Source organism: Argopecten irradians, chromosome 1, assembly GCF_041381155.1.
Source record: "Argopecten irradians isolate NY chromosome 1, Ai_NY, whole genome shotgun sequence".
In the NCBI taxonomy this organism is placed as follows: domain Eukaryota; kingdom Metazoa; phylum Mollusca; class Bivalvia; order Pectinida; family Pectinidae; genus Argopecten; species Argopecten irradians.
In genome coordinates this window covers 32768496-32794639 of record NC_091134.1, presented here as the reverse complement: position 1 = coordinate 32794639, position 26144 = coordinate 32768496, and the positions used below count along the sequence as shown (strand labels likewise).

Below are 26144 nucleotides of genomic sequence, written 5' to 3'. Positions count from 1 at the left end.
TTATGAAATTTATTTGAACTTCTTTGTTAATTAAAGATGCTCCACCGCTGACAAATGGTATTTTTTCACTGTCAAAAACAGGAGCAGACGATTTAGTATTTTTCTTCAGTAGCAAAAGTTACTTACTTTACACCATTACCACTTTTGAAAAGTTTGAGCTTCTCATTTTAATTCAAGTTAAAATTACAAAAAATAATTAATTGCATCCCGAAAAAATTCCGCGGCACTATATCCTATATGGAATGAAGTACTGATTGCGCATGCACCAAAGGCGAAATAAATTATTTTATATTACTTTTTCTGTTAATTAGCCATATATATATACACTTTTAAACACCAATTATTGTTCAAGTGATGAATATCATTTATGCTCTGTCGGCGGTGGAGCATCTTTAAGAATATTTAAAATCTTAGAATTATCCATGATTTTTGATTGTTTATATTATCATGCTGTATGTCTTTTAGTATTGGAAATTCAAGTTCTGTAATTATTAGAAAGTTAAAACTATGATAAAACAAGTAGATATTGTAAACAAATATTGTTTTATGTAGAAGCTAACAATATTGATAAATATGATCAACAGTTTTGACAATGCCAAAGCTACCGTCTATAGGCTGAAAAAGAAGCAGACAGAAATTTTGATAAAGATGATTAAAAAATGAAGAAGTATGTTTAAATTGAAGTAGAATAGTTGCCTAATTCCCTGGCACTGACATTGTGAATTATTTGACTGATTTAAATTGGTTTTCAAATGTTTGTCTGGTGACATGGAAGTTACATGGTGAATGTTATCAGTGATGTGTGTATGTCCAGCTTGACCAGCTGGTGCCATATCTGGACACAGTGTATACATACCAGGTACTGTTTGGCCTACAGCAATAAAAGCCAGATTTCTCCAACAGAAATCACAAGAATGTGAAGAATTCAAAGATAGAGATATTGTATAACAGTTTGTCAACATTGTACAACATTGTTTGAAACTAGGTCTATGACTATAGGAAAGAAATTAAAGTGTGTATATATGGAAATGAACAATGTTATCAATAAGTCAGTAGGTCATCTAGTCCTGATTACATCACAGAATACTTTGTTTAATGGAATTCAGAGAATGTTGGTCAAATGTATTACATTTATTACAAAATTTGGACTTGTTTTTGTTGAAAATTGAAAGTTATATTGCAGTGCCTTTCTGAATGCTACTTTACTTTTGTGCTATTTTTATTCCTAAATGTATAGACATGTGGCTTAAAATATAATTAAAACCATAAATAATTTCTCAGATTTGCAGGAATATATATACAAAAATATAGGAATGTGTCTAATCTGAAAATAATGATTTTTGCAAAAATAATTACGATGTGACGGGGAAGATGCATAAAAATAATTTATCAAAAGACATTTTCTTTGCTCATTTTAATTAATTATAAGTGCTGAAGAATTTATATAAATACATGTTGTGTATTCATATTATCATTTAGTTTCAAATAGAGAAAAGTTTACCTTTTTTTTTTTTTTTTTATTTGCTTCGTAAATAATATCAGTTTAATATATGTTTAATATATGTTCAGTAATATATGTTTAACAGAGCTTGGGGGTGATAACTGAGAATTTGAGATATGTGAATTATAACTGTTCTAAATATATTGTGAACAAATTTGTTTGTACTTAACAAAATACGTTGGGATATAATTTAAAATAATTGGTCAGAGTCAGTGTGTGACAGGAGTAATTAGCTAGAAATAGTCTAAAATGTTCAACTTTACATGTTCTGTGTAATGTGCACGTATACTGAAAAATTTTATGGAATGCCAGCAAATAATGAACACACCTGTTTCAAAATAGATTATCAGTAATCTATTCCAACAAATATAGTTTGATTAAAATCTAAAATTATTTATTTTTTTGCCACCAAATATATTTGATATAGATGAAAAATACCTTTTTCATGAATATTTAAACCTTTGCGTTTGAAATTATAATATACCATATTTCATATACCATGTAACTGGTACATATGTTTTAGTTCTTTCTTTTTTTATCAGCTGCCATCCTATTTTATGATAATTGAAAGGCATTTAATCTTGTTCTCCCTGTGATATGACCACTTACAGTTTTTAACAATCTTTTGGGTTCTGTTGATTAGGAGTATAGCTACATCTTTATTTATAATTATCCCTTCTAGAATTTCACTGGTTTGCCTATTGTCAGTATAATGTACATGTGAATATGGTCATGATCATGTGTCAGTCAGTGACAATCAGCGAGATTATTACAAGGACGATATACCAACACATACCACAGTCTCCCAAAACACGCATACCTAGGCTATAAACATGTACACACAACACATTGTATACATATCAGGCTGTCCTTAAATTACCTTTTTTGTTAATATTTGTGAAGATAATAAAACAAACAACTCTGATCCTAGATCTCCTATATAGCTATGTTCCATGCGATCTCCTAGCTACTTTTCATATAATCATTCTCATATGTGTCCACCCCTGACCTGAGCTCCTTCCATGTCCCTTATGGGATCCTGACCATGTCCAACTGCTGGTCTCTTATACATGTTACCTCTTTTGTCTCCCTACTCCTCTAATTTAATCCTCACTTTTCCTATATTTTGACTCCCCATGCCATTCCTTCCCCTCTCCCCCTTTCAGTTATTATAAAACCTTGCCTACATTGATCACGAAGTGAACATTCCATATGATTGCATGCACAGCCCTCACCAACTCCTGTGTTATATTGTTATCAGGATTATAGATTATCAGTCAACAAGTAAAGCCGTATATAGAGAATTTACTCAATGAAATCTAATGACAAAGGCCCTTTGTTTGACACATGGCCTGATGTTCAGGTAGACAATGAATCACAGCAGATATACATATTCTGATGGGAGTGTGAGGGGAGGGGGTTTTCCTGTAAAGGTAGCTTTTGGGTTGGGGTGAACCCAGTGCATGTGCATTCCTGATGAGTAGGAACTTTTTTGAGCTGTCTCGGTGATATATGTATGCATTGGGTTATATTCTGTTTTAAAGAATGTATTGTTTGTAGCTGAATAAGGAGATATATATATAACATTTGACATTGACTATATATATATAGCCTGTAGATGACCTTGACTAGTTATCTATTTAGGATGACCTTGACAGGAGATGTAGACTAAGGATGACTATGCAATTGCTTGACTTAATATAGACTGAGGATGACCTTGAGTTTTGATATAGACTGAGGATGATCTGACCTTGGCTATATAGCTTATAATTATAAGAGTGAACTTATTAGCTACAGATTATAAGGGTGACCTTGGCTACAGATTACTTGGGTACAGATTATAAGGGTGACCTTGGCTACAGATTATAAGGGTGACCTTGGCTACAGATTATAAGGATGACCTTGGCTACAGATTATAAGGGTGACCTTGGCTACAGATTATAAGTTAAGGGTGACCTTGGCTACAGATTATAAGGGTGACCTTGGCTACAGATTATAAGGGTGACCTTGGCTACAGATTATAAGGGTGACCTTGGCTACAGATTATAAGGGTGACCTTGGCTACAGATTATAAGGGTGACCTTGGCTACAGATTATAAGGATGACCTTGGCTACAGATTATAAGGGTGACCTTGGCTACAGATTATAAGGGTGACCTTGCCTATAGGCTCAGCTTGAAAATGACCTTCCTTGACTGTGACATACAGCTACTAATTAAGGTTGACCTTGACTGCAGAACTAGATTTAGGCTGAGAATGACCATGCTTGATTAAAGATATAGGCTGATTAATGTATAATGACCTTGATGTTTAACATGGACTGAGGATGCCTTTGACTGTAGTTTAAAATAGCATAAATGTTGGAGGTTTATTTATATAACATTGACAATAGAATTACATGAAGTAAACATATGATAACCTTGACTATTAATATTGACTGGGGATGACCTTATGTTTATATAGACAGGAGTCATGACCTTGAGTTACAATATCATTACAATCATAAACACATGTAAAGTTAACATTGACAGGAAGCAGTTTAATTTGGTTAATTGTCAGGAAGAAGGTAAATTGCCATATCTATTGACAGAACATGCATGTAGTTTGGTTTTCTGGGCTATATTGACAGGAAGTAATATAAATAATTATAATCTAGATTGTTCGTTTGGTTCTCTAGTATAGTAGTAGATATTGACAAGAAGTAGATATGTGTCTAGATATGTTGATGGTCTAGCTATATGGACAGGAAGTAGATTGGTTTTCCCATCTGTTTTGGCAGGAAGTTGTATATATATATATAGATTAAAAGTCAAGTCTAGACGGATAAGAATTCAAAGTTGTTATGGTTCTTTAGTCTAGAACTTTATTGACAGGAAGTAGATATGTTTTCCAGTCAATATTGACAGGAAGTAGGTTGGTTTTCCAGTCTATATTGACAGGAAGTGGTTTGGTTTTCAAGTCTATATTGACAGGAAGTATTTTGGTTTTCCAATCTATATTGACAGGAAGTGGTTTGGTTTTCAAGTCTATATTGACATGAAGTATTTTGGTTTTCCAGTCTATATTGACAGGAAGTAGTTTGGTTTTCCAGTCTATATTGACAGGAAGTAGTTTGGTTTTCCAGTCTATATTAACAGGAAGTAGATCTAGATAAATTGTCAAGTCTAGACTGGTAACAAGTCTATATGTTGACAGGAAGTAGATAAGTTATCAAGTCTATTGACAGGAAGTGGTTAAGGGATAAGGTCAGTAGACATATCGTAAAAAGTATATCATGAAAGGAAAATTTTTTGTTTTCAATCCTTTAATTTGGTACCAAATTTTTGTTGACAGGAAGTAATTTTGGTTGCCAAACCTTGGTTGACATTGGTTTGAGATGTTTTATGTTCAAAACTAAAGACAGGATGCAGTATTAGAATCTGTGTTAATATTATGTCAATTTATGTGTAATGTTTATAAGAGGCTGTATGTATGATGGCTTCAGCATCAGGCTATAGAAAAAGGATGAGATACAACACAGTTATCTCAGCCAAGATATCATCTTATATTGTAAACAGGAAGTATTATAGAACAGCTGGTATACAAACAAAAAGGGAACTGATCAGGATCTGTTTCTTGTCATATGTGGAATCTTAAGAAAATCATAAGTATCCAAAATTCTAGCAGGGAGCAGTACTACTTGTGTTTGTGATTTTCCATGGCCATATAACTTTAATGTTATTTTTTTTGTCTAAAATATCTATATGATGATATATCTTGTCTATGTCTCTTGATTTAGAATTAACAGTGATCTATATGGTCTTGGCCAGGTCGCCCCCACACACACCTTGCCAAGATTATGGTGAAGCTGATAATTGGTCCCTCACGATTTTGCTCTACAGGTGTGCAGGGATGTATTTGTGGGAAGGTTGTGTCTGCTTGGAGCCTCTCACGTGCGTTTAGATCTGTTGTAGTACATGCTGACTCAGTCCCTTAAAACTGCCACCACTAATTAATAGGGGGACTAGCGGGGGACGGCCATTGTTTGTGTACAGGTACACATGTAGATATATCTCCTGCTGTATGATGGTGTTACTTGAAGGAATGCGTTAGAGATGTCTTAACTTGTGTATTTATTCTCCAGACATCATGTGTCGTTTTCTACTCCCACCTCCACAGCTCTTCAGAACAAATTTGAGCAGCATGTACAAGTACAATTATCATTTTAACATGAGGAAGTTTGCTTTGTACTTCGAATACATATGAATGTATATTAGCTACAGGACCACAACATCAGGAATGTTTGACTACGAGGAGCTCATGGGCGGAACCCTTTTTACCTGATCCAATCACAACCAATAAGCTTTCTGCATTTTTCAAGGCAAACATCTCAAGGTCTTTAGAAAAATCTACCCAGTTTATGGTTAGAAGAGGAACTTATATTGATATTCGCTGTGACCAAATTATAGAAAGTTCATAGGTCAAAGGTCATGATAATAACAAGTAACGGTAGGAATAAGGACCTTTTTACCTGATATATACAGTACATGTACCCAATATTTCTATCCATACATCTCAAAGACATTTGATCTCCCAGAAATTGTTTTCATTGTTGTGGTCAGAACTAGACCAGTTATTGAAAGGTCAGCCATTAGATTAAAAAAATGTACATTTTGGTCAAAGCTTACGACATAAGGTGTTTGCTTGTTAAAATTAAAATGAATTCTTGAATTTTTCCACTAATAAGTAGTATAGCTTCTTATAAATGGATGATTCACTGTGCATACGTACCAACAATTGTAAACATCTAGTGTTATGTAGGTACTAGTAAGTACATAAAGCTGAACGAATTATTTACCAATAAAATATGCATATGAATTTCACCAGTTTTGTAATAACTAAATGTTGATTGGTTCATAGAAGTTTACGAGGATTCAGGCTGATAGGTAGGCATTCCATTATAAACCTGATAGCTCGTAATAGAAAGGTCAAAGTCATAATAATGACAAAATTAAAGTCAGAAATGTTGTTTACAACAGTAGCATACAGAGATATTACCTACCCACCCCGTAATTAAATGATGGACTGGCCAACCCTGTGGTGATAATATGGTCGGAAGTATAGTTGAGGGGGGACAGGTAGTATCAGTAGCCTGTATGGGTTGAGGTGCCCCATGGTTGAGCTTCAGCTATGCGAGAGATATATATTTAAATTGTATAGTAAGAATGCCTGGGAAATAACACTTGTGTATATGTAGTTTAAATGTTTTTTGTTGGTATGGTGTATAATGTATTGGAATTCATCTGAGTGGCCACACATGGCTGCACAAAGGAGTTTACAATATATGTTGTATAAATTATTGAGTGTCTGTAAGACTAGGAACATCTTAGATACAGGTGTATATATATCTATACCCTGCTCATGGAAGCAACTTTCTTCAGACCATCTGTGACTCATAGGCACACATGTTTGTAAAACACAACTCAAGTTTCTTGAAATACAGGTAAAAGTTGCCATTGTCCTTGACAATTCATGGAAGACATCTTGTTCAGAATGAATGATTTATCTTCATAAAGTTCTCCAGAATTATAAATACGCTGATGAATTAAGTAATTATACGTTTCTACAGGTTTCTGTTGTTAATTTTTGTCTCGCATGTTGTAATACCTTTAGGATTACTCATGAACAACTCTGATTGTTGTGCCCCCTAGTGGTAAGGAGGGAATTACTCCAATTGTATTTGTGTTTTACATTATATAACAATTTTAGTCATTTAAGGATTGCTCAGGGTTTGGAAGTGATAGAAGTCCGAAGTTCCAGAGAAAAACCACACACCAATGTATCCTACTAAGTAATTAGTAACTGCTATAATTATGGACCACAAACTTTTGACCCAGGTGAGGAAAGCTAGTGGTAGAATGTTGGACACCTTAACCACTCAACCACCATGACATAAGAGACAGAGGATGGCTAGTGATAGAATGTCAGAATCCTTTACAACTCATGATCAGCCACCATGACCTTGAGACGGCTGGCTAGTGGTAGAATGTCAAGACACCTTAACCATTTAGCCACCATGACCTTGGGACGGCTGGCTAGTGGTAGAATGTCAAGACACCTTAACCATTTAGCCACCATGACCTTGAGACGGCTGGCTAGTGGTAGAATGTCAAGACACCTTAACCATTTAGCCACCATGACCTTGAGACGGCTGGCTAGTGGTAGAATGTCAAGACACCTTAACCATTTAGCCACCATGACCTTGAGACGGCTGGCTAGTGGTAGAATGTCAAGACACCTTAACCATTTAGCCACCATGACCTTGAGACGGCTGGCTAGTGGTAGAATGTCAAGACACCTTAACCATTTAGCCACCATGACCTTGAGACGGCTGGCTAGTGGTAGAATGTCAAGACACCTTAACCATTTAGCCACCATGACCTTGAGACGGCTGGCTAGTGGTAGAATGTCAAGACACCTTAACCATTTAGGAGGGCTTGTGGTAGAATGTCATGCACCTAAACCTGAGGGCTAGTGGTAGAATTTTGGACACATTTACCACTGGGCTACCATAACTTAGAAAAGGAGGGCTAGTGGATTGCAGACACCTTAACCACTCAGTCACCATGACCTAGAAAAGGAGGGCTTGTAGTAGAATGTTGGACACCTTAACCACTGGGCCACCATGAACTAGAAAAGAAAGGCTAGTAGTAGAATGTCAAGACATCCTAACTAGTAACCAGTTGGCCACTATGACCTAGAAAAAGAAGGGGTAGTGGTAGAAAGTCAAGGCACCCTAACCACTCAGCCACTATGACCTAGAAAAAGAAGGGCTAGTGGTAGAAAGTCAAGGCACCCTAACCACTCAGCCACTATGACCTAGAAAAAGAAGGGCTAGTGGTAGAATGTCAAGACACCCGAACCACTCGGCCACTATGACCTAGAGAATGAGGGTTAGTGGTAGAATGTCGGACACCACGACCTAGAGATGAAAGCTTAAGGCTACTAGTGTTTTGTGTCTTATTCATGTTTTGTCCATGATGTCTAGTGCACGTGTATAACAATAGCAAAATTAATATAAAGAATCTTGATGAATATGAATATTAATTTCCTTTATGAAATGAAATTTCAAAAGTAAGTATACCTCTTGCCATCAGCATAAAGAATTAGATATTTATGGCAAAATTTCATGAATATTTATGTGGGAAGGTAATTTACATAACAGATATGTCAAACTCTGTATATATAGGCAAATGATACTAATGCTATAAACGTGCCTAGAATATTTTTAGTCCTTCTCATCTGTCTTTTTTTTTTCTTTTTTTTTTCTTCATTTCTATGACTTTTAATTATGTATCCATATGTCACAATAGCTCGAGAGAAGTAAATATTTGAATGAAATGGCTACTTGTATGTACTTGCGTAAGTTTGGAATTTAAAAACATCTTCAAATTTTTTTATTCAGATTCAATACACATCTTACTTTAACTTTAAAATTAGTCTTGAGTATATGGAAATTGGTATAATTTGCATATACATGTACATATGATATCTATAGACATAGCAGTGGCATACATCAGTCTATATCACACACAGACTGAAAGCTTTTCCAACAGCCAGATCATGAGCAACCCCTCTTCAATACTGAAATTGACAAGGAAGGAATGTATAAACAGAAAAGTTAAAGGCATGCATATATATGTAGGTACTGATCATGATCAGCAGGTAAGATCAGTGACAGACAGACATATGGGTATATACTGATCGTCAGGTTTGAACAACATATCGATATACAGATCAGAAAGTAGATTGGGAAGTCGGATTGTAATGCGAGAATGTTTGAGGATTTCTATGAATAAGGCCGCAGTTATTTACACTGCGTTTGTCGAGTGATAGTGAAGTAGCAATATTGAATGAAAGCGATATGTCCTTGTAAGATTTGTGAGGTCGCTTTTATCGCGCGATGACGTGTGCTGCTCGTCGACATTTCCAATACCTACCTCAGCTAGAGAGATAAGCCTGGTACTTACACTACTGAACTCTAATGTGGACAGAGAGAGAAAGGCCTCACAGTTATACCCAGTATTGTCAATTCTGTGCGTAAGAACTACACCATACCTGTGGATTATGTTTCGCCTCACCTGTCCCGAGGATGGGCCGAGGGGAAGCCAGCCATGTTTGTGTGTGTGGATGTAAAACCTAACAGTTGGCAGGCCTTCTCCCCTGTATAGTGTGAGTCGACATCTACCTGGAAACTGATTTATTTCTGGGGAATTTCTCTCAGTTTGTTAAACAACACATGCTGTTATATGTGTCTACATATGGTCTAATGACACCTGTGTGTATTCATGTGCCATGTAAAACCACCAACATGGAGGCTTGTGTTATAGGATGATATGGCTGAGTTTTTACCTTTCCATCGATATTGCCTTACCTGACAAACATATGTGACGTGGATTGACCTATTTTTTTCACTCAGATTTTATATTTTTGTGGTATTTTTGTGAATTTTTGTCATGTTTAAGCGACGTTTCATAACAGCTGCCCAGCTGGAGGACCTTCGTCAGAGACAGTTGGTGAGTTGGTATATATATATATATCGTGGACATGTCTAGGTGACATAATGACAATGCATATATAGGAATACCTAGTTTATATGTCCAAGTTTACCTGTAATTTATGAACATTACATTTCATACAAGATTAGCTGAAATATTTGCACTTGTAGATGGCTTCCACACACAAATCAATCAATATTTACCACTACCTGACCTATAAATAGCCCTGCCCTATATAGTGTACATGATTATCTACTGCCATATGTACACTTTGTATACATATTGTACAAGGTATGTGCTCTAGTTTATAAACTTGTGATACCTGTATACAATTGTACACTCTAGGCTCTAGCTGTTCAATGTTTTTGTCTCCGACTAAAAACATATATATATACCAGTATGCAAGTATAGTTTGGATGTGTAGGTTTAATTTATAACTTATCTAGTGCCAACCCCTCTGGAACTTAGCTTCCTAATATTTTGTAGAAGTGTACTGTAGTGTTTGTCTCTGTCTGTCATTTTCCATTCATTTCATGCAATTGGCTGTCTAGTTTTGTTCTGTCTGCACATGTCTCTCTATATCGATATCTCTGTCCGTCAAAGTACAGTCAAATTTCATTTATCAGTTTTCTCAAGTCATCTCCTATTGTCTTTGTCTATTCCCATTAATTATCTTTATGTGTGTCTGCAGACAATCTCTGTCTATTTCTGACTTTTGTATGTCCATCGGCTTCTGATGGGCTTCATACTATTAGTTACACAGTTTGTTAGTGACCTAATATGGGAAAATATTGGGTCTAAAATGAACTTGTATCTATTTAAACCTGATACATGTTTAATTTACACCCAATATTTTTGGTATTAGGACACTAACAAACTGTGTAACAAATTTATCCCGTAGAAGACCCTTTCAACGAAGTAACTACAAAATGCATTATGTACTGAGTATGGAAACCAAAATGACTCAAAACTTAAAACAATGTTCACCTCATTGAAGACTCGAATGTGTTGTCATGGTCCATTTCTGTTAAATAATCCTAAATAAGTGTTGCCGATTTCGGTTTGCTTTGAAAGTGGTCATCAGCGCTATCATTCAAACATTTTGTCTCCATCTCTTTTGATTGCCATCGTTGCTAAGCGTTACTTGACCACCATCTTGTTGCTAATGAAGTTAGGGGCAAAGAACGATAACTCTATCGTCCAAACCTGATACAATTTCTACTAACCTGATACGACTATATATTTGATATCACGTGACGTCATTTTAACCAATAGGAATACAAGATTCTTGTCTGAGGCGGGATGAATTAGGCCCCATAGGCCCTGTGTGGATGGATGTATTGGATGTTCATCTCCTGATGGGCACCATACATTATTAGGCCCCATAACCCCTGTATGGATGTATTGGATGTTTATCTCCTTTCGAACACCATACTTTAGGCCCCACAAGGTCATGTTAGGCCCTGTGTGGATGTATTGGATGTTTATCTCCTGATGGACACCAAATTAAACATTAAGCCCCACACAAGGTCATGTTAGGCCCTGTGTGGATGTATTGGATGTTTATCTCCTGATGGGCACCATATATACATTATTAGGCCCCACAAGGTCATGTGAGCCCAGTGTGGATGTATTGGATGTTCCTCTCCTGATAGGCACCATATATACATTATTAGGCCCCACAGGGTCATGTTAGGCCTTGTGTGGATGTATTGGATGTTCCTCTCCTGATGGGCACCAAATTAATGGCCACACAAGGTCATGTTAGGCCCTGTGTGAATGTATTGGATGTTTATCTCCTGATGGGCACCATATATACATTATTAGGCCCCACAAGGTCAAGTTAGGCCCAGTGTGGATGTATTGGATGTTTATCTCCTTACGGACATGTACACCATACTTTAGGCCCCACAAGGTCATGTTAGGCCCTGTGTGGATGTATTGGATCATCCAGGTGAAGCCTCATTAAAAGTATTCCTTTTCATCTCTGTGTGTATTACAGGTTTGATGGCCTGGCCATGGAGTCATTGTCCAGTATAATACAGCTAGTATTAATAGAGCTACCTTCAGTAGAGACATTTTACTCCAGACTGGTAATAAGGTTGTCAACATTGTGGTCTAACCATCTAATCTGGAGAAGAAAAAAAAAATGAGGGAGGAGGGGGTGGGGGGTCACATATACCAACAGAAACCTTTTATTGCATGCTACCTGCAGGTCTACTTTATGACAGTAGAGGTATACATAAAGCTTTTTTTTTTTGCTTGGAAACTCAGGCTTTCCTCAACCTGACCAAAGCTTTGCATACATAGACACCATAAAGTAAAACTAAACTGACCATCAATCATTATTCATATACAGCTTGATGACAAATTGGTCAATGTTTGTAAGATGTTTAGAAGAAAGGTATCCAGAACAAATGTTTATGGTACTTACATGATCAGAATTGTTACGGAGTGCAGATATGTTAACGGTAGAGTCATTAAGATCCACTTATCTGTACCAGGAATTTTTTAAGAAAAAAATATGGAATGTGTGTTTGTAATATATATAGAAGTGGGAATTATTTCCATATGTACAGGGTCACAGCTGCTCTTGTATCGAAGGTCACCGTTGTGTATATATGTAAACATGTGCTTTAAGGTTTTTGCAATGTTCGTCAGAAGATGTGTCCACAAGACCTTGATGGAAGCGCTACTTGTGATGTAGCCAATGTATTAGGGCATTGTGATTCTCATTAGCATCCAAAGGAATTACCCAGGAATTCCAGGCATGCTCCCAAAAGAGCTGGAAGTCTTTTAGTCCTTGGATCTGGAATGTGAGAGAGATTCATCATAAACTCATCACAGAATATCATTGTTCATAGGAAACGAAAAGCTAATTAGCAAATAGCATTGTTCCAATCATAAGACATATATTTGGTAATTAGCAAATGTTATTAGACATGTTAATTCATTAATATCCCATGGAAATGTCAGTATTACAAAAGTCTGTGATGAGTAAAAAATAATTTTGATGAGGCAAATTACATGATAAATTGTATCTTGACATGGCATTTTTTCATCTCGACAAAAAAATAAAAAGGAAAGGGCATTCATACTTGTACTATTCATACTTGTACTCATATAGCTAGTATGTAGATGTCATTCCAACATACACCGTATTTGACCCAATAAGTGCCCAGGCCGCTTAAAATTCGAAGCAAATAAGGGGGTGCTTAATAGAACCATGTCTGGACTAGCCTTTCATAAAATTATTCTTCAAAGTAAGCCATAAATCAATTTGCAAAGGATATCAGTAAGGAAACCTACACAGTTTTAATATTTTCAGTCTGCATTTAATTTGAAGTATGTTAAATTAAAGCCAAAAAAAGTTGGAGGGTTGCTTATAGGGATGGGGACACTTATTGGGTTGAGTACAGTATCTGCTGTGACTGCCATAAATTAGAAATATGAGGAAAATAAAAAAAAATCAAAAAAAATCAAGGTCTTAATGCCTTTCTGTAAATTTAATGGATGGGGTTACATGTACTTCATATGGATTGCTTGTTTAAGATTAGCAAATATTGATATTTCAAAAGGAGGCTCTAGCTTTTAAGAATCCCATATGTGCCATCACAAGATTAAGAATTGTAGGAATTTTACCTATTAGTCTGTGGATCCTTTATAACAAAATGGTATAGACAGATGTTTTAATCAATTTATTGATAGTGAAAAAAAAATCGTTTTAAAACTACTAAAGGATGTTCACTTAGCCACACTGGCCTGAAGACATATGGAACAAGTTAAAGAAACAAATCTTGATATCTAGATCATTCACCTCCAATTTTATCTCTACAAATTCATCTTCATTTGTTAAAGTATGCGAAGAATGTTTTCTACCTACCGATTTCCATTTCAAACTTATTGAGTTTATAGATATATATATACTGTGTCAATTGTATGTATATAATGTCAGTTTATGGTCGATGATTTATAGGTTAAATGGTAGTGTCTGACTAACAACATTCAAGTCATTCTGATTAAGTGTACTGTATATGTATTCCTGGCATCAGTCGTGACACAGCATAATTTTACAATCATGCTATGGGCTACATATATATGTTTGCATCTTGATAAGAGTATTTCATAATGCATCAGTGATATTTGGAATTTTAGTGTGTTTGCTCATAGCTAACAATTAAATGATATTGAATTTAAAACAACAATTTGAGTGAAATTTGAAAGTGACAAATTTCAAATACCAAAAATCCAGTTACAATAATTTGATCAAATTAAGAAATAATGTTGTAATGCTAATGTCTTCATTTGAACTTATTATTCATGTATGACACTATCATTGCAACTTAAATTTTATTTTGATCACCATCTTGACAAGAAAACTGGGTTAATTATATCAGCTCAGGTATATTGCAACCATTGAAACATTTTGTCGTATTTAGTCAATTAAACACTGGCAACTGACTGCCATTATTTGCCCAGCTGAAATTTCATAGTTCAATTAACAGCATTATTTGGATTTATATAATTATTTTGAAACTAAAACGTTGTTCATGGGCCACCATTAGTCCACAACTGAAAGGGAATAAGTTATATTGAGATGGAAAATTTTGTGATACTGCTACTGTAAAAATTACATGCAGCTGATCACCTGTATAATGTAAGAGAGCTCGAGGGAGACTGGGGATTCCATAGAACATTCAACTGTCTACAGATTTATGTACCTCTGTCCTACTAATAAATAAAAGGTAAACAGTTTTAATTAGGCCTACCTTATCAGATTATCAGCGGATAGGAAGGGTGTGGCGATGGAGAGAATCCTAGACACACAAGAATGTATACAGAGGGCAGAGATGCTGGTTCTACTGAACACACATATAACAGTTCATTGTACTGCAGAGGGATCACAGGTAGAAAAGGAATTGTTAATGTGGATCACACAGCTGGGAGAAAGGGTGGGTAACGTTTGGTTACCGTGGTCTTTAGTCTACACTCGAGTTGTATCTGATCGGACATTCCAGTAGTGGAATGCTGGGTACGTAGGAGGAAATATTTCAGACGGAATTTTTATTATTGTGTTTAACCACTGTAAAGCCAGGTAGGTTCAGTTTACCTGTAACATTCGCCTCTATAGGGAGTATATACCGGACAGTGGGATTTATTTTATAAAGAAAATTTGCCCTCAGGTGATGGGATGCGGGACCAGAATTTGTGAAAGACACCTGATGAATTCATGATCAGAGGCCGGTTATAGGAACACAGATTAGCTGCAGACAAAATAGTTTGTGTGTGAACAGAAAAATATTTCTGGATAGAAACATGTGTTGGTTAGAATTTGTTTAACAGATTACCTGGTTGAACTTGAGATTGGAGGCTGTATCTACTGTAACATCATGTGTTGACAGAGTCTATAAAGGGATTATTTCAGTCCAGTAACCACATACACTGGTTCAGTGAACGGAATTCCGGAAGAAGTTGTTATGGAAACATGGAATTGAGGCTTAGAAACAGATGTTCATGTTGACATACTTGAAGAAAGTTGTTTTACTAGTAATTACATCAGAATGTATCCAAAAGACTTGGCTTGCTTGTCCAGTAGCAGATGGTCAGAACAAAAACCTCTGCCTGTGTTTACTCTGTCCAGAAGAAAGCATGGTCGAGTGAAATCTGCTCTAAGTATCAGAAAAACCAGTGGTCAGATCATTACTGTAAGTCCTTTATGTATTAATCATAAGGTAAAGCCAGTATTGATTGAATTTATTTGTGATTTTCTTCTTAGATATCTACAAGCTCCGGACTCATGCCTTAATTACTTTGGGACTCATTATTTAAAGTTGCTCCACCACCCACATATGGTATTTTTTCACTATCAAAAACAGGAGAAGACGATTTAGTATTTTTGTTCAGTTTCAAAAGTTACTTACTTTACACCATTACCAACATTGAAAAGTATGAGCTTCTAATTTTACTTAAAGTTAAAAATATGAAAAATAATTAATTGCATCCCAAAAAAATTCCGTGGCACTATATCCTATATGGAATGAAGAACTGATTGCGCATGCACCAATGGCAAAATAAATTATTTTATATTATTTTTTGTGTTAATTAGACATATATATACATGATAATACACCAATAATTGTTCAAATAATAAATATCATTTATGCTATGTCGGCGGTGGAGCATCTTTAACAAAATCACCCCTTAAGATACATTTAATTTGGGCTCTTCTAATTCAAAGACAGGAACAGTTTATTATAAATTTTCAGGGGTTAATGAGTTAAGAGCATTGAGAACATCAATAATTTATATTTATATTGGAATCCTTAATTTTTTTCAAGATTTTGAAGAAAAAAAACGAGTACCTCGTCCTGGTATGTCAGTGAATAGCAGTTGGTGAATATATATATATGTCACTTAAAACAAAAGATCTGTCTACGACATCTATATATATCTTCAGTGTAAAGAGGAAAAAAATTTACTTGAAGCAGGTGTCATTTGTAATTTAGATATTTATAGATTCATATTCAGATCCACATTATGTATATACAATGAAGATTTGAATTTAAAATTTTCTATACCTTATATATCATGAAGGCTTTATAATTAATATTAATGACATAAGAGTAGAAAAATAATTCAGAGCTATAGTAATTAGCATGTTACAAATGAGATTACTGCACTGGTGGTTCTTGATTTAGGTGGAGACAAGTGATATCAGGAATGCATTGTATATGTCTGGTGGCTATTTACTTTAGGATTAATTATTTTTCACTCTAGATCTATATATACATGTATATATCAACACATTTTTTACCCATGATGCATAAAGCCCCCATGGAAGACTAAACTTGTGTGTTGGCTCAGGTCCTAGAGATCTATCCAGAGTAATTACATATAATCATGTGTAGACTGTATGTACATGTATTTCAAATGTGTTTTCATTACAAAATTAGCAAAATTATGAAATATTGATCCAAAATGTTCCAAGATACAGGCATAGATCATTATATCAAAGTTAACAGCAGGGATATTGTAAAAATTTAAATCAGAAATCTAATGAATCTTAACATAATGTAATTATTTATAGATACTCGGTATATCTAATTATTGTGCATTTTGGTTCGTCGTTGGCAGAATTGAAGTAACTAAAAAAATCTTGAGACAGTGGCTTTGAGTTATATATCAGACTTGTTCTTTACTTATAGATAAAGTTGTGATTCTCACATTAGGTATGTAATGGTATGAGGGGGCCGGTGGGAAATATAACAGTAGACTTTGTTACGTGTTTCAATAATTGCTTCACAACATCATGTTAAAACTAATATCAGGGATCATGTACTTGAAAAATTAATTGAAGAAAGGAGAAAATTAGGAGTGGCTGCTAGATGTTGTTTTTAGGAAGCGAAGGCTGGCTGTTTTTGAGGAGTGTGAGAGAGATACATGTAGTTTGTAATCTTATAGACACATTCTTACTGAAACTGGATATTTCCTAAATTTTAAAAAATACTAAAGCCTAGAAGATGATGAAAATGTTGTGGTTAGTCGTGGTTGATGAACTGGTGAAGCATATACTATCTATAGATTTGACACATGCTTCCTCTTAAGGTCCACGGGGCCTGTATTACCCATCCTAGTCTGGTGGCTATAGTGTCTGTATTTGATGTTTGGCTGGTATATACTGTATTTAACCCAACAAGTGCCCATGTCCCTATTAGCGCCCCTCCTCCTTTTTTAGGCCTCAATTAAAATTGCCTGCATGGGCACAAATAAAGACCAAAACTACACAAAACTGTAAAGGTTTTAAATAATTTTGTCTTATTAAGCACCTTTTATTTTTTTAAACGCCCTGGGCACTTATTTGGTTGAATACAGTATTTCTGCCAATACATGTATTGGTGTACTTGTTGAAAATGGACAAATATGAGGATATGCACAGTAGCATTAATGCTACCAAGAGTAATTCAACCACAACTGTCCATACTAAGGCAGCCCAATTAAACCACAAGGCTAGGGCGCCAGGTGTTCAATTCTCACCTGTATGTGGTCAAACTGTACATGTTACCTGTACATGTGTAGACTTACCTAATGAAATCCATCATACCTATACATTCCAATGGTGTCTGCATATATGGAATACTTTACTCTAGTGACAGGTGTAGTGGTGTTGACGCATGTTTTTACTCTAGTGACAGGTGTAGTGGTGTTGACGCATGTTTTTACTCTAGTGACAGGTGTAGTGGTGTTGACGCATGTTTTTACTCTAGTGACAGGTGTAGTGGTGTTGACGCATGTTTTGGATACCTGCCTTGCTTTGGTGACAGATGTAGAAATGGTGATTACAGTAAAACACAGTTATATAACAAACCTCTCGGGACCAACAAAATCACTTTGTTATAAGCACACTACATTATATTAAACACATGTTAGAGACATCTTATAGGAGCTTTGACGGGAATGAAACTCACTAGTAACCATGTTTTAATTTGTTGTAAGTGTGTTCATTATAAACATGTTATACTGTACGCATGTTTTACCGGTAATACAAAAAGGTTCTTCATCAGATTAAGGTATACTGGCCTTATCAAGGTTCCTATATAACAAAGTAATTTTATTAATTCCCTAAGGTTCGTTATAACTGTATTTTTTAATTAAAGAGTTAGTGTGTAATTTTAACTTGTGACGACCTTATAATTATAAGAATTCTATGAGTCTGTATAAATATGGATGCTATTATGGTGGCAAGCTATATCATCAAGCCTCAAGCACAAACATCATGTATTAAAAGAGATATCGATCCATTTCTTGATTTTGTATAATCTGGCTATGCAGTTGAGAATCGGTAAATCAGTCTCGTTTATATCGGTGAAGCATGCTGATTTGTTTATTTCTGTCCATATTGTTGTTATTACGCTTTTGTTTTTCCTGTTTGTTTGTTAAACGTAGAACAGTTACGTAATCCTACAAAACACAATTTTATAGATTCTTCAGAGGTATTTAAGATATATCAGGAAGTCTTGAGTATAAGAACAGATACAGTCCTGCAATAGGGTGATTTGGGAATTTTCATCTTACTGCGTATGTGACCAGCATGAGGCCAGGTTTGGGCAGTTGAAGACATTCCTTTTAAGAACAGCTGATAAGTAGTAGAGATATCCTAGAAAAAAAGATATTGTAAAGATCTTAGATAAGTGAAATGTGTTCCCAACAATTTTAACTACTGTCTGTGTATCTGGGCATGTCTGTAGTAGAACACTAGCTAGCTCAGACATACCAGGAAGCCAGACGGTGATGGGAGAACACAAACAACACTACTGTTCAAAGGAAATGTATATAGGGACTGTGCATGAATATAGATATCATATACACCTAAGGACTCCCCATCCCTTACTGGGGACATATCTCACTTAAAGTGGATGAAAATATGGGATTTCCCAACTTTAAATAATTGTATAATATCAAAGCGATGAAAATAAGGTATCCTCCATTCCTTTCTGGGAATATTTATAACTACATCTCACCTAAAGAGGATTCAAATATTGGGAGTTCCTAACTTTTACTGGGACTATTATAGAATATCATAGATGTGGAAATGAGTGATTCCCCAACTTTTACTGGCATCTATTTATAGCTATCCTACTGAAAGGGGTGAATGTAGGGGAATTCCTACAACTTTCACTAGGATCATTGACCACTTAACAAATGTGAAGGAATGTGGATTCAAGTTGAGCACCTACCCAATTCAGATTGACCGATTGACCGATGCATGATACAAGTGTGAAGAGAACATGTGGTTGTACTAAATATAAATTGCTGCATTCACACTTGAGTTTGGTGTGTCTAGATTTGTAGTTATGTGGAGTTTGTCTATATGTAATAAGCAGTAAGTGTACCTAAACCTTGGTACAATAAGATCTATTGATCGGCACTAATCAAACCCAACACATTGCTCATACACAACTCATAAAAGAAACTTTCTCAATGGTGTAGATTTTACTTTGAGCTGAGCGAATTCCTGACCTTGCTCCAATGGGTTGAGTTTGGTAGTGAGATCCTGTGTGCTAGTGCAATATTGGAAATGTTAGTAAGAGTTTGGCCTGATGCCACCTAGAGTTACATGGCTTACATATCCCACTGAAGGTGGTACTAGGCCCATCACTGGCCAGTGGGCCTACTTTAAACCTGTGAAAATATTTTAAGAATGGATCTTTAGTACTTTAGTCTTTTATTACCAAAGGGTCAATGTTCACATATAGCTTTCCACCTCTGCTACTAAATACAGAGAAATAAAATGATGTCTTGATAGAAAGGACGTCTTGAATGATGGTTCCTTTGTTCAACATTATCTATTATATTGTCATTGTTGGAATAGAAATTCAAAGTTCATGATTTGTTTACTTACTTAATTTTATTATCAAAAATGATTTATTTTATTTTAACGCTTACGTGTGACTCGAATATCTCTAATCTGGAATATAACAGAAAATATGAACTGTACAGAAACATATTTTAGTTATGTGTCATTGAGTAGACACTTTAGAATCATATAATACCCTCTATAGAAAAAAGGAAGGAAACTACAAAAGGGATAGGTGCATAATGTAAGGGTATTCCAAAAATGGGATATCCTATATATATGGGGCAGAGAGGGGAGATGAGTGGGGAGGGAGGCTATTTTCAAATAGGGGGCCCAGTGTTCTCTTGGTGAAGGGTACATATATTCACTCTTGTGATATTCGTGTAAAGGAGGGGGTGCTTGCCCATTTAATAGGACAAAATTTGGACTATCCTTTCATAAAATTATTGCTCAAAGTAAGCCATAAAAAATCTATTTACAAAAGAAATCAAATAAAGAAACCAATAGCTTTGATATTTTCAGACTGCATTAAAATCTGTTGAATTGTAATTAAAACTTTAAATAAGAGAAATAAACTTGTATGAATTCTTTCTGTAAGTCTGATTGCATTGTTTGGTTTGTTGTAGGAGTCGATTGGTGGCCATAATGGATATATCAAGATCGACAAGTCACGTAAGTGTCTCATCAGATTACTTGTTTTAAATTGTTGTGATTAAATTTTCTTTGTTTATTAGAAAATGGCAATTTAAAGCTAGTTTCTGTTTACTATGTTTGATGGAAATTGTGTTGACATTAGTCCCTGATGACATAGAGTAATATCTTGTTTATAGATGTATGGAGATGTATTATGAAGGTGTGGGGTATTTATATATCTTGCAGAGTAATATCTTGTTTATAGATGTATAGAGATGTATTATGAAGGTGTGGGGTATTTATATATCTTGTTTATAGATGTATGGAGATGTATTATGAAGGTGTGGGGTATTTATATATCTTGCAGATCTTGTTTACAGATGTATGGAGATGTATTATGAAGGTGTGGGGTATTTATATATCTTGTTTATAGATGTATGGAGATGTATTATGAAGGTGTGGGGTATTTATATATCTTGTTTATAGATGTATGGAGATGTATTATGAAGGTGTGGGGTATTTATATATCTTGCAGAGTAATATCTTGTTTATAGATGTATAGAGATGTATTATGAAGGTGTGGGGTATTTATATATCTTGCAGAGTAATATCTTGTTTACAGATGTATAGAGATGTATTATGAAGGTGTGGGGTATTTATATATCTTGCAGAGTAATATCTTGTTTATAGATGTATGGAGATGTATTATGAAGGTGTGGGGTATTTATATATCTTGTTTATAGATGTATGGAGATGTATTATGAAGGTGTGGGGTATTTATATATCTTGTTTATAGATGTATGGAGATGTATTATGAAGGTGTGGGGTATTTATATATCTTGTTTATAGATGTATGGAGATGTATTATGAAGGTGTGGGGTATTTATATATCTTGCAGACATTTATAGCTGGTTAAGTACAATGAGCACTCATAAATTGACAATTCCGTGAATTTTATAAGATTTCAATAGGTTAAACTAATTAATTTTCTTTCTCTTTTCAGAACTTCTCCAGAATCGAAAGCAGAGTATTGAAATGCCAGTACAGAATGGATATACAGACAGTACTAGTGAAAGGTCAGATAGTCCTAAGTGTTCACTGCCTAGTCGGACGTTACCTAATGATACCACGGTGGCCAACATAACACCGGTAACCAATGGTGACCAGGTTCCGCCACCTGTGCCTCCAAGGATACCAATTCCGAGCAGTTCAGCTCCCGGGATAAGCCAAACGCCACCAATGAATAAAACAATAATGATGGAACCTTCGCAAATAAACCACCACCATCAAATGGTCAACCAACAGTTGTCTCAGCGACCGATAAACATGATCCCATCGCCCAATGATCTTCAGCAAATTACACCCGGACAGCCACATATCAAGCACAGTACCAAGTTAAATCCCCATCATCATCATCATCCGCAGCAGCAGGCGCAGGGTCTGACACACGCGGGGCATATTACACCACAACAACGCAGGAGTCCGGTCAGCCAGCCTGTCATCGTACAAAGTCCTTCAGGCCAGTTAGTGACCATATCAAACCCTGGTGGGATGGGCTCCGGTGGTCAGGGGCAGATAACCATTCGTTATTCCAAACCGCCGCCACCTTATAGTCAGCACCCAGGAGTTAACGTAACGGGTCATACGGAACAGTCACACCTTATATCATCTACAGTTCCGCCGGTGTATCGGCCGACGCCGCGGTATGAGACTCAGATTACTGTTAATAATACTGGTCCGGGGTCTGTGACGGGATCAGATAATGTTCTCAAAAAGACTGGTATTTCTCCGGCACAATCAATGGCATACTGTACTAAACCAGAAATTGTGTCTGAAACAGTAAAGAGTAAAAAAGTGACTAAACCTAAGCCAATGACAGCTACAATACCCATGTCCCCGGCCCAGTCTCCAGGGCCAAACTATGTTTCTCATGCACAAGGCACTAGCTACGTAACGTCACAGTCACCGGGGCCTAACCATATCACTGCACAGACTCGTGGTACAAATTACGTGACCTCACAGTCGTTTGGTTCAAATTATGTGACATCACAGTCTCCGGGTACAAATTATGTGGCGTCGCAATCGCCAGGTACAAATTATGTGACATCACAATCGCCAGGTACAAATTATGTGACATCACAATCGCCAGGTACAAATTATGTGACGACGCAGTCGCCTGGTACAAATTATGTGTCGTCTTATGAAGCAAAAGTGGGGGTGCCAAGTCCTCGACCACCAACACCTGAAGTTCAGATAAAAATTAAACATCAACCACATATTGGACAACAGAAATCTTCAATGATGCGGCCTGACAACATGCATCCCCACATGGTAGGTCAAGGTCATGTGAGCCAGCCTCAGATTCAAATCAATCTAAAAGGACAACATGGCCCCCACTTTGCTCGAAGTGTTGTGGTTCAGCGTCAGGTACCGTACGACTATATGAGGCGCCCTCTTGACACTCCCGGGTCAACACCCAGGTCAGACTCGCCTATATCTTTACGAGGAACGAATCAGTCACCCATGTCAACAACATCGACGAGTAACTCTGATATTCCAGATAGACTCTCAGACACAATCCCAGACAAACCCCCACCTCCTTACCCTGGAAAACAGACTCATCTACCCCCACATGTGCAAATAGTGACTCCGTTTCATCCCTCTCCATCACAGTTACAAATGAATTATCCTGTGCATTTTGGTCAAATTCAAGCGCAAAATCAGGAGCAGCCACCTCTACCACCACGTGTGCCTATACACAGACTTTCTCCTGAATCTTCGGACACACCTCCACCTGTGCCAACAAAAGGAACCGTAGTGTCGCCTCCACCTCTACCGCCCCATTCCACCACAAAACAGACTAGGAACAGTTCACAAAAAATTAACGGTGCAAGTAAAAATGAACAAAACGATGAAACGGACGAAACAACGTCAACAGTTTCTGACGCAAGCAGTTGTAGTCACTCTGAAAAGACAAGGTGCACGTCACCAATGCCCGAACGAAAAGCCGATGCAAAGGAAAAAGACTCTTTACGAGGTGAAACTTTAGTGCGAAATTATTCACCGCAGGCATTCAAATTCTACATGGAACAACATATAGAAAATGTGTTAAAATCTCACAAAGAGCGAGAAAAAAGACGATTACAGTTAGAACGTGAAATGTCAAAAGTAGGACTATCTGAGGAAGCACAGCATCAAATGAGACGCATGCTTCATCAGAAAGAGTCCAACTACATCAGATTAAAACGAGCCAAAATGGATAAGTCTATGTTTGAAAAAATAAATTCTCTAGGCGTTGGAGCTTTTGGTGAAGTGGCACTGGTTCAAAAGAAAGAGGTGAACCAACTGTATGCCATGAAAATGTTACGGAAAAGTGATGTATTAAAACGTAACCAAGTGGCTCACGTAAAAGCTGAGCGGGATATTTTAGCAGAGGCGGACAATGAGTGGGTTGTGAAACTCTACTACTCCTTCCAGGATCGTGATAACTTGTATTTTGTGATGGACTATGTACCCGGAGGAGACCTCATGGGTCTTCTTATAAAAATGGAAATATTCAGCGAACCTCTCGCTGTTTTCTATATCGCAGAATTAGTGCTAGCCATTGAAAGTGTGCATAAGATGGGGTTCATTCACAGAGATATCAAACCGGACAATATTTTAATTGACAAAGATGGACACATGAAATTAACAGACTTTGGATTATGTACGGGATTTCGATGGACACACAATTCCAAGTACTACCAGCCCCAAGGTAAGTTATTACTGATGTGTCACAACGGTATTAATATATTGTCATTATATATCTCTCAAAATAATTAGATAATCTCAGGTTCAATATAACATGGACGCCATATATGTAAATTTAATATACAATTATAAATTCATGTTTAAAGTGGAGACAGTATGTAAGGTTAATTAATTTCTAGATTTGACAAAGGTCCATTGTTTATAGGATATGTTAAAGTGTTTAGTTTGTTTATAATGTGACCAGTGTTGGTCCCAGAAGACATTTAAATCTTACGTAAGGTTTATTAGTATAGGGATTACTTAGATTTTATAAAGGCTGGCATTGTTACAGAATTCATTTAGATGTTTATCATACACAAGGACAATACCCAGGATTTAAACGCATTCAATCTGGCATTTGAAACAGGGATTAAAATTGTTTTCAGTATTAAAAATACATATTTTCAATCTCTTTTAAAAGCTATTTTAAGAAATTTCCATGGCCTTATTAAAAATTTTCTGGTCTAATGATTTCACAAACATCTAATAATAATTCTTTGGCTTATTAATTGTTAAAAACAGTTGGGTCCTTTTTAATAACAAAATGTAGTGAATGTTGAATTGTTGAAATAAAACAGTAATTACAGAAGCATGTAACATTATAAAAAATAATTAGAATTATTAAGAATCATTTAAAAGAAAAAAGAAACAATTTTATGTATCGTTGATAGGTACAGAACTAGTGTTAGTTCTTGTTTTAATATAAGAATGCGACATACCTAGTTTAGGATGTGAAGGAAAGCCAAAGTAACCAGAGAAAAACCTCTGACCTGTAATCAATACCTGGCAATGGCCCCGCACTGGTTAACAAATGAAAAACCTAGAGTGAAAGGGCTTGTGGTATTAAGTCAGACATCTTAAACATAACTACAAATAAAGCAAGACAATCGATGACTTGTGGACTGTACCAGATGCAATCTAGTGCCATTACATGAAATGTACTGGTTAATTGATTCCTATGCATACTGTTTCACATTCATGGAAACCATATACATTGACAAAATATATTTTATTGCAATTCAAAATCCTTTCAAGTCTTTCGATAAAAATTTAACAGTATATATAGCTTCCAATACTTATATGTTTGCTAGTCTGAGAAAACTGAAAACTTATCTAAGTACAATAGGATTGTGTATAGAGGATATATATGTACAACATACATGTACTTTCAATTTATATTTGAATGGTCTAGATCTGTGGAAGTTAAAAAAAAACCTTACCAATATAGAAATACATGGAACTAACTGCAAGTTCTTATGCATGGAGTCATTGTTTGGTGGAAAACTCTTAATCTTGATCAATTTTTGTGAAAAATGTATGTTTTGGCAAAA

General features: G+C 35.9%; 1 protein-coding gene across 3 annotated transcripts in view; it reads left to right on the top strand.

Moving 5' to 3' along the window:
- LOC138324709 (serine/threonine-protein kinase LATS2-like) overlaps window positions 1–26144 on the top strand; it is a 38409-nt gene that overhangs the window by 2870 nt on the left and 9395 nt on the right. Inside the window, exons 1-3 of one of the 3 annotated variants that reach the window (XM_069269807.1) lie at window positions 9349–10055; window positions 21018–21063; window positions 22028–24778. In XM_069269807.1, coding sequence (XP_069125908.1) covers window positions 9996–10055; window positions 21018–21063; window positions 22028–24778 — 2857 coding nt within the window. In that variant the 5' untranslated portion in view covers window positions 9349–9995. Of the gene's footprint in view, window positions 1–9348; window positions 10056–15161; window positions 15743–21017; window positions 21064–22027; window positions 24779–26144 lie in introns of those variants that run through there. The other 2 variants (XM_069269797.1, XM_069269786.1) reach the window with 2 other exon arrangements.